The sequence below is a fragment of the Diorhabda carinulata genome, chromosome 5 (genome assembly GCF_026250575.1).
Source record: "Diorhabda carinulata isolate Delta chromosome 5, icDioCari1.1, whole genome shotgun sequence".
Taxonomy (NCBI): domain Eukaryota; kingdom Metazoa; phylum Arthropoda; class Insecta; order Coleoptera; family Chrysomelidae; genus Diorhabda; species Diorhabda carinulata.
Genome location: NC_079464.1, coordinates 3,411,651 through 3,421,691, shown reverse-complemented (window position 1 = coordinate 3,421,691; position 10,041 = coordinate 3,411,651). Strand labels below are relative to the sequence as shown.

Sequence of the window (10,041 nt, the reverse complement as noted above, 5' to 3'; positions counted from 1 at the left end):
ATTAAGTACAAAAAAATGTTTGGTTATATTGCCCGATATTTTAGTAATTTATTTTCGTTTCTAGAATAAAAATTTTATATCTTAATAATATAATAATTTAGTAATATAAAAGCTTATGGTTTTAAATAATTTATTACTATTATCATATTAGTTAATTAAGGTAGCGCCACTATATTATGTTATTTGAACATATTTATCCGTATATAAGGTAGTCTATGAATATGCCAACATAACCTAACCTTATTTAAGTGTTATCGGTCAAAAATTTTGGCGCTACTTTGAGCATATAGTGAAATGTTATTGATGATTTTTGAATTGTAATTTGAATTATACTAAAGTTAAAATATGAAAAGTATTAAAAACTATTTTACAAGTCCGAAAGAACAAGTAGAAGAGAATGCGAATACGAATCCAGTAGAATGTAAGCAAGAGCAAGCTAAGAAAAAACGGAAAAAGAAACGAAAACATTCCGATCCTGCTATTACGGATGTAGCACAATTATTAACAGATAATTTAAAATTTTCACCTAATACTATAACACAGACTAAATTAATTTCTTTAGAAAATACTCCAAAAAACGAAGTTGTTACAACTGATGATATATTAATAAATACGAAAGAAAATAAAAGAAGTAACGTCGCTGGGGGTATTATAAAAGAGTGTAAGTTAAAAATATCTAATAATTCTCCGCTAGAAATTGATTCACTAAAACGAGAAACTAAAGAAAACAAAACTTGTAAGTTGAATGCATTTCAGTTTATGATGGATAAAAGGTAAGTGAAATTTTTCAAATATTGTATATGAATTTTCATATAAAATGTAATAATATTACCTAGCATTGTCGTAAAAAAAGATTTTTTTTACAAGGAATAAAAGTATTGGATCTAATTCACCAGGTAAAGAATTAGATAAAGAACTGCCTTTAGACGAGGGAGAAAATAAGGAAAAACTAGCCGCTAGGCGACATTTATTTTCAAAGTGGTCGGAATTAAAAGGTGGTGAAAAAAGAAAGAGACTGGAGCAGGAAAAAGATGAAATAATCAAACACAAGTTGAATGAACGTACAAAGAGATTTAAGAAACTTTTAAAAGTAGATAAAAATGAGAAAATTGAAACATTGAAAAGGAAGAGAAGTAGAAGAATAAGTAGTAGTAGTGAAGATATTGATGATTTTGAAAAGAAAGAGGTAAATAAACTCAACTCAACATATATCATGTTACGCCAGTCATTTTATGGGGTAGCACCTCATAATTTTTTGCTATTTGATTGCTAACCTATTATGCAAAAACCGATTTTATTGCTCACGCTGTTGCTGAGTGAAACACGTTTCCCTCTATCTTAATATTAAGCTACTGCAGCGATCTGTATTATCTCAGCAACTGTGAAACCTATTGAAGCCAGCTCAAAGCGATAATTTTTGCTAATTAATTGCTAAAAGATAGCAGGAGCTTCGGACTTCAAAAATCATCCCTAAGACTCGAATTCGATCAGCCCTCAATGGTGCTAAGCTACAAGATCTTGAAATCGCTAGCTAGACGACAAAAATAGTTATAAACTCGCGCTTTTTCGGTGTAAATTATTGCTAATTAATTGCTAAAATATTAAATTAGTCCTGGATTCCGAAAACCACCCGCAAGACTTGAAGTCGACTCAATAAATTGCTCATTTTTTTCGTAATGAACCGGACTAGAGAATAAACGGAGGTTTTTTCCTAAAAAGACGGTTCTTTTTATTTTCTTTTTGATAATTTTCGAAAAACATTTTTTTTTTTAATAAAATGTTTGTAGCTGCAGCAGCTTAACACCATCGAGGGGTTATCGAGTTCCAGTCTTGGTGGTGTTTTGTCGCCGAGGTAGTGTTTATCCACCAAGGGGTTGTAGAGTTTGAGTTTAGGGGGTGGTTTTCGTTATCTGGGATTCAAGCGGAAGAGGAAACGTGTTTCTCGTCAGCGGTGTTAGCAATAAAATCTGTTTTTGCTATTTAAATAGCAAAAAATTATGGTTCTAGTCCGGGTGCTTTCCTCAGAAATGACTTAGACTTAAATTTATAGGCGAAACAAAATATTTTAAGAAAAAAGGGCAGTGGTACTAAAAAAAATTACGTTAAGGATGATACATCAATTGGAAAATGTACAAGGGATGGTTTTAGTGATATTGAAAATCCATTAACTGAAAATAGGGTTATAAAAATGGAAAATAACAATGGAAAATTGGAAAAAACGGGAAATTTATTATCGTTTATAAAATCGGAACAAAAAGAGAAGAAGAATAAAACCAAAAAACATTCGAAAGATGAAAAATATGATAAGAAAAAACAAAAATATCCAACAGAAAACGAATCAAATCAAGAACGAACTTTGAGATCTTGGAAATTGAAAATAAAACTAAAAACTGACGATTTCAATGACGAAAAATCCTCACAGATATCCCCAGTTGATTATTTGGAACTCTCATCATCAGATTTGGACGAATGCGTTGATTTATCCTCCGATAGCGAAGATAAAAAAATGGTTAAAATCGCTCCGGTTTTCCATAAATCGCTACCGAAACCTAAAGAAGATCCAGCGATAGCGGAAGCTAGAAAACAATTCCTCATGAGCGGAATTCCTTCTTCTTTAAAAAAAATAATCGACCGACAAAACAGGTAGCTAATTTTCGATTTGTTGTTATTATTATTATTATTATTATTATTATTATTATTATTATCGTTTTTATTATTTTTATTTTCCAGTTTTGTAGATCAACAGGACGGGTTTCCGGTTACCAGTCACGTTCAACAAAAATGTGACAGTTCGTTCTGGAACCTACCCCCGGTTCGATTGAAATTACTCGACGACGCGCCGATTTCGATACGAAAAGATTTGATATGTGAAAAAATAATCGGAAGTGATCGAATCGGGGGTGCGAATACGGAAAATCGAGTCGGAAAGTTTGTGGATTCGGGGATGGTTTTGAGGAAAATTAAAAAAGAAAATCCCGATTATCCGGTGATTAAGTCCTTTCGGCAAATTTGCGGTAACAAATCGGGTGTAATTGAAGGGGTTGGGACGTCGGGGAAACGGAAGAAGGGTAAAAAGGTTAATGGAGGAAGTGTCGTGGAAAATTTTGGGGGAAATTGGTGTATGTGGACGGAGAAGTATAAACCGAAAACTTCTAATGAAATTTTGGGGAATTCTCAAGCGATCAAACGTTTGAAAAAGTGGTTGGAAGATTGGAAACAATTCAGGTAATTTTTTTTTTTTATATATATATTGATCTGTACGGTAAAAAAAATTGATTGGGATGATTTATTTTAAATAAAAATGTTTTTTAGTGTGTCTAAAAATGTGTATTTTTTGGAATCTGGTATCCATAATTTTATATTTTTCCCTCGTTTTTTTTTGGATCTAATGAAATCAACATTTTTTATTATTTTTTTTGTAAAACTTCCCCAGGCAATCGAAAAACAACATTTTTAGTGTTTTTTTGGTAAATCTTTGTTTTTACGCCGAACTAAATACGAAAAAAACGATCATTATATCGAAAAATACATGGTTCAATCACTATTTTGGAATAAAATTAAGGTATTTACATATTATTGTGGTTCCCCCGTATTTTTGGTCCTATAAAATCGAAACATTAATATTTTTGGGTATTTTTTTGAAAATTTCTGGTTTCATGACGGATTTATGATAAAAATCTGTGGAAAATTTTCATTATTTCCACTAATACAGGGTTCAGTTACTATTTTGTCCAAAAAACAAAAGATAATAATATCGCCTTCACCTCGTATTATTTGGTTATACAAAAACAAAAAATTAAAACTTTTTTTGAGTGATTTTTGGTAAATTCTTCTTATTGAAGCGGATTTTGTACTACATTACATATTATTGAAGTCCCCTCGTATTTTTAATTCTAGTCAATCGAAAAATTAATATTTTTCAATTTTTTTTGAAATTTTCGTTTTTATGACGGTTTTCTAATATAAAAGTAAAGAAAAATTCTCATTTTTTCTAAATATACAGGGTTCAGTCACTATTTTTTTACAAAATCGAAAAATCAATTTTTTTTTTTTTTGGAAAAGTTTTTTTAAATCTTTCTTCTTATAGCGGATTTATGATAAAAACCAAAGAAGGAAATTTTCATTATTTCTTAAAATACAGGATCTAGTCAGTATTTTTCAATAAAATTCTATAAAATCGAAAACTTACTATTTTTGAAGATTTTCGTTTGAGTATATTGGCTCTTATAGCTATTTTATGGTGAAAAAAATACAGGGATCAGTCAGTATTTTGCATTAAAATCAAAATAATACCATACTATCGCATTCCCCTCGTATTTTTTGTCTTTATATAATTGACAAATTAATATTCTCCAAATTTTTCTTGACAATCTCTGTTTTTATCATAAATCTATGACAAATATTATTGATTTTTCACATTATTTCTTATATATACAGGGTGCAGTCACTATTTTATGAAAAACTTGGATTAAGTGAGGTTAAGTTAGCTTGAAAATAAGTTACGTTTTGTGTAAAATAAATTGAATCAAAAGTGAGGTTAAGTTAGGTTCAAAATAAGTTACGTTAGGTGTGAAATAAATTGGATAAAAAGTGAGGTTAGGTTAAAAATAAGTATGATCCACCTACGAGTATAAATGTTATATACGATTATCAATTTTTTATATCCATATACGAGAGTATTGCGATAATATAAAACCTCTTACTCTCGATCAAATATCATTTCAGCAACGAAATTAATTTGGGAGGGAAAACAGAAACTCGCAGCAGCGAATCCGAATTCGAAACAACAGATTGCGATAGTCGAGACGGTTCAATGCTACCGGGGAAAATAATAATCTTAGAAGGACCTTGTGGTACTGGTAAAACCATGTCGGTGTACGCAGTTTGTAATGAATTAGGTTACAACGTTATCGAATTGAATGCTTCTAATAAACGAACAGGTAAATAACTAAAATATATACGAAAACAAAAATTCTAACAAGATTTTAGGTAAACGGTTGTTACAAGACCTACAAGAGGCTACGCAATCCCATCAAGTTAGGAAAAAGGAATCGTTTTTTCAATCTAGTACCAAGGAGAGTTTAAAAAACCACGAGATGTGTTTACTTTTGATAGAAGACGTCGATTTGGTGTTCGAACAAGACGACGGTTTCGTAAACGCTCTACTACAGCTAACCGCTACTACTAAAAGACCGATAATAGCCACTACTAACGATTATTATTCTATTTTCGTACAAAAATATTTCGGAATGTTCGAATTCATACATTTTTCACCGCTCTCATCTTTTTCTTTAGCCACATGGTTACAAATCGTCTTCCTAGTTGAAGGATCATACGTTTGTCGAAACGATATAGGTAACAACAACTTATGATTCACCCTGTATAATCAATATTTATTTTTCACGACTATTTGTCTCGATTTCAAGTGTATTTTCTATGAAAATTATCTTCGATGTGGATATAATTAAAAATAGAAATGGTACATTTGTACTACTTCAATTTATTAAGGGATTTTTATAAATAACCGTGGTACGTTTGAACTACCGCAATGGTTTTCATAGAAAAGGGACTTGAAATCAACATTTAAAAAAAATTGATATTTTCTATCGTTTTAGGTAGTTTATTAGAATATAATAAAGGAGACGTTCGGAAAACTTTGTTACAACTACAATTTTGGTTGCAATCGCAACCAGAACCAAATCTAATCAAAATAGAAGATAAAATTAACTATAATGAAAAATTTACTGACGTGGATAATTCGATAGAAGAAAAATCTTACAAAAAGTGCATTTCGGTTTCAGAAATATTTCAAATGGACCAACCTTTCCGTATACCGTTTACCTTAGACTTGTTGTGGTGGAATATCTTTTCCAACAGGAGATTGGATAATTGCCAAGAAACAGTGGTTAATAGTGATAGTGATAAAGTGGGTTTAGTGTCGTTGGGTAGAGTGTTCGATTCGCTTTCGTGCGTTGACATGATGTGTAAAAACGTTTCGTGTTATAACGAAGGAAATATTAAAGTTAGGGATAGTTTGGAATTGTGCGAAACTTTTAATTATTACGACGACCCCGAATTTGTACATGAACTTACAAGTTATTTAATGAACGGTTACATCAGTAAGTACGGTGATAACAAAAATAAATTGGATCCAGCTTTATCGGATAGGACGGAAAGAAGGTAACAAATTTATGTTTAATGTCGAAAATTGATTAAAAATAATCAAAATAATTGGGTAAATTTTTTATTTAAATCTATTAGGTTGTGTATCAGAGGGTTTGGAAGAAATACGAGGGTTACTAGATACATTTCTAACCTAAAAATGAATTTTTATTATTCAATGTATTTAATTGAGTTTATTACACTTTTTTTGTACTAGAACCAATTTTTGTAACCCCCAAAAACAAGAATTACGAATGCATTAAATATTAACGATGCCCCAACAGTTTTTTTTTTTTTCATAATTAGGTGAAAAATTAATTATTTCATACTAAATCAGGGTAATATAATAGTTGTATCATCAACTCGACCTTCAAGCTAATTAAAAATTGAATTATTCAGGCAGAAATATCTAAATTTACGTTTAATAATTATTTTTTCACAGTTTTTAAATTTGTGTTAATTATATTTCTTCTCGCAACAACTTTTTTATTTCATCATGTCTATCTTGAGTGTAGAGTTTTTTTAAAGTGCTGAAACAGTTAGCGCTGGTCTAAATTCAAAAATATATCTAAGACCCCTGGTATATACCCTCAAAACACGTCAATTGTATACATATTTTCATTTGCTTGGTACAATGGATTTTTAAAATTCTATTATAAAATATTTTTTCAATAACCTTCGTAAAGCTTAAAATATATACAGCACCCCTCTTATGTACCCTCAAAACAAGTCAGTTGTATTAATCTTGTCAATCCTATTGGATTATTTGCTTGTTATAAGGAATTTAAACATTTCTATTGCAAAAAATTTTTGAAACACCCCCTTTATATTGAAGTAATAACTTTTGATTTAAATTTTTCTCTAAATTTCTTATATATCAAATTAGAATGTGTGTAGGGTATTATAATTCAACAAAATTAATAATTTTAAGGTCTTTTTAAGTAATTTTTCTGTATCGCTTCCAATACAGAGTGATTCATTAACGTTGTTTGACAAAAAATTTTTTGTCGCTTCCCGCGAATTAAATCTTATTGGGAGGGGGCTGGTACATTATAATTTATCCTTTTGATGTCTTTTGAAAAGATTGTACTTTATTGCTTCCAATACAGGGTGTTTTATTAAAGGTGTTAAAAGTATTTTTTAATTGTTTTTATCCCTTTTCGTGTATTAAAGTAATTAAGGGGGTCTGGTGCATTGTAATCCAACGAAATTTATCATTTTGGTGTCCTTTGTAGAGATTATACTTCCAATACAGGGTGATGTGCTTAAGGTCCTACAGAAAAAAATATTTTTTTGTCGCTTTTTGAAAGTCATAAGTAAATAGAGGGGCCTGGTGCATTATAATTTAACAAAATTTATACTTTTGATGTCTTTTGTAGAGATTATATTTCGTATACAGAGCGTTTCGTTAAAATAGGCTTCTAATACAAAAAAAAAATATTTTTTCAACGTTTTTTACTTTGGGAAAATAAATAGGGGGTCAAAATAAAATAAATACCAAAGAAAAATGATAAACGCACAAATATAAGACGTTAATTTTAATTCCAGATGGAAAACGACGTTACAAGAATACGAAAATGAATTTAAGGAAGCATTACTACTATCAACAGATAAAAAATCTTCCGCTTTAGATTATCTGCCAGCTTTGCGTCATATTACTAGATCGGAATCTGTACGAGCTGCTAGTAATACGAAACGAGGCAATCGTTTCAGAAATTATTTAAAAGATCTCGGTGTAAAATGTCAGGATAAAACAATTACGAATGCTTGTAGAATATTCAACAACCAATTCAGTATATGACAGTTGAAATTCATAATTTATACTATAGAATTAGTTGGGAAAACTTCTATTATGTCATAATGAAACTTAAACCCAAATTTAAATTTATTTTAATTGTTTGTTGTATGTAATTGTCTTCTTTAATTGACTACTACTTATTGATATCGATATCAAACTATTTTATGTATCTTTTGGTTTGATATGTACCAGGGGACATTAACAAATTGTTTCAATATCTCTGATTAGCTAGTTTAGACCTACAGTTATATATCGTATGTTGAAATTTAAATAATTAAGCGAATTTGATTGTGTAAAAAATTTTTTATTATAAAAAAATTATTATGACATCTTCGATTAATTATTTTTACTCAATAAGTCTTTATTTTGAAGGTTAACGGTGGATTAAAAAGTTATTTTCGAATATTAAGGCATAAGATATAATTTATTACCAAAATATTTAATATTCGCTTTCATATTATGGGGTTTTATTGTAATTTCCTCGTTTTTCATTTATACGCTTCCAAAGTACAAAAAAATGCATGGAAATTTCATATTTTCTCTTGATTATACAGTTTTTTTATACGAAACGTTTTATCTTTCTAATTTAACATGTAAAATAATTTTGATTCACTTTTTATTATAAATTATATACCAAAGTAATTTTTTTATTTATTTTTAATTGTCCCGGTCACTAATATCATATTACTTCACCTGACAAATGACAAAATAATTGAAAATGTCAAAAAACTACCAAAGAAACCTTTAAATCAGAATTTAAAGGTTTCTTTAGTAGTTTTTTGACATAATACCGATATTATATTGAAAGTAACGTTATTATTATCACTTCTAAGGTCTATTGTGCCCCAAATGAAAACTGTTCTAGTATCTGGACCATCTAGAGCTCTACCATCAGTTCCGGAATCCTTACAAACTGCATTCTCTTCTCCCAAGAATTATGTTGGTAGGGTTTTCTGCAACTACATAAATCAGAGTTTCATCTCCACAGTACCCGTATTTATAATTTTCAGCTAGACCTATTCTCTTTAGGTGCTTCCTCGTGCTTTTTTGGATCATTTTTTCTATCAACATTATAGTAGAAGCTTAATCGGGTTACTGAAAATATTCACCAATGGGGTATTTTCGTTTCTAATTACTTGTGAATCCCCTGAATCAAATATAATGAAATCTGTATATTTTATTATCCATCCTGATTGATTTTTGAGATTTTGAATGACAGAATTGATAAAACAAACAAAAAATAGATAATAATGAATTAAAAGTTATTTTGATTCATCCAGTAGTTAAAATTAATTACGAAATTGAATTTAAATTAACAATATTAATTGATTACACTAATAAAAGGAAAAAATGTAGAAAACCGATGAATTTTATTAAATATCATTCAATTTTTGAGAAATAGAGGAAGAATTTTATCTTTTAATGTTGAAAATGGAAAAATTTTTCCGTTTTTCTTCAATGATGAAATTTTTCCTTAAATATATGTGAAAGTATCTTCATGAAATGTATAAATTAAATATTTATGAATAATTGTGTTAGTTATTATTTAATACATCCCTAAGGTTAACCCTATGTTGAAATATTTTACATTAGAAATAAGTATGATCGAGTTTGAAGTCATAATAAAAAATTTACCCTGTATATTTCTACGTGTTTGTTATATTCAGATATAAAAATTTCATAAAATTATTAAATATGAAAGTTTTTTAAAGAAATGGGTCACACTGTACAATTAAATATCTCGTATCAATTCCTGGTTCGTTTCTTCAATTTCTAAATAATTTATAATATAAAATTTTATTTCGTCCTTAAACCGACCCTGTTCAATATGATTTAAAAACATTTTGTGACAAACAAAATCTAAATATCGGAAGTGTAATTTAAATCATTTCACTCGTATCAGTTAGTGAAAATGACTAAAATTTGGCATTCTTGTGGTATTACTTACATAATAATAATTATTGTCTATGATTAGTTTTCATAAAAGGTAAATTCTTACTTGCCTGGATGGATAGTTTACGGATTTAGTGCAACCTCACAAAAAAAGAAGAAGGTTAATAAAAGGTTAGGAAAAAAACAAC

At 29.2% G+C, this 10,041-nt stretch overlaps 1 protein-coding gene across 1 annotated transcript; it reads left to right on the top strand.

The window, feature by feature from the left end:
- The first annotated feature begins 1 nt into the window (after position 1).
- LOC130893831 (enhanced level of genomic instability 1) lies at positions 2–8,598 on the top strand. Its single transcript, XM_057800241.1, has 8 exons — positions 2–773; positions 868–1,186; positions 2,051–2,643; positions 2,731–3,225; positions 4,726–4,940; positions 4,990–5,355; positions 5,616–6,180; positions 7,711–8,598. The coding sequence occupies exons 1-8, from the start codon at positions 346–348 to the stop codon at positions 7,961–7,963; spliced, it is 3,234 nt and encodes a 1,077-aa protein (XP_057656224.1). The 5' UTR covers positions 2–345; the 3' UTR covers positions 7,964–8,598.
- The last annotated feature ends 1,443 nt before the right edge of the window (positions 8,599–10,041 follow it).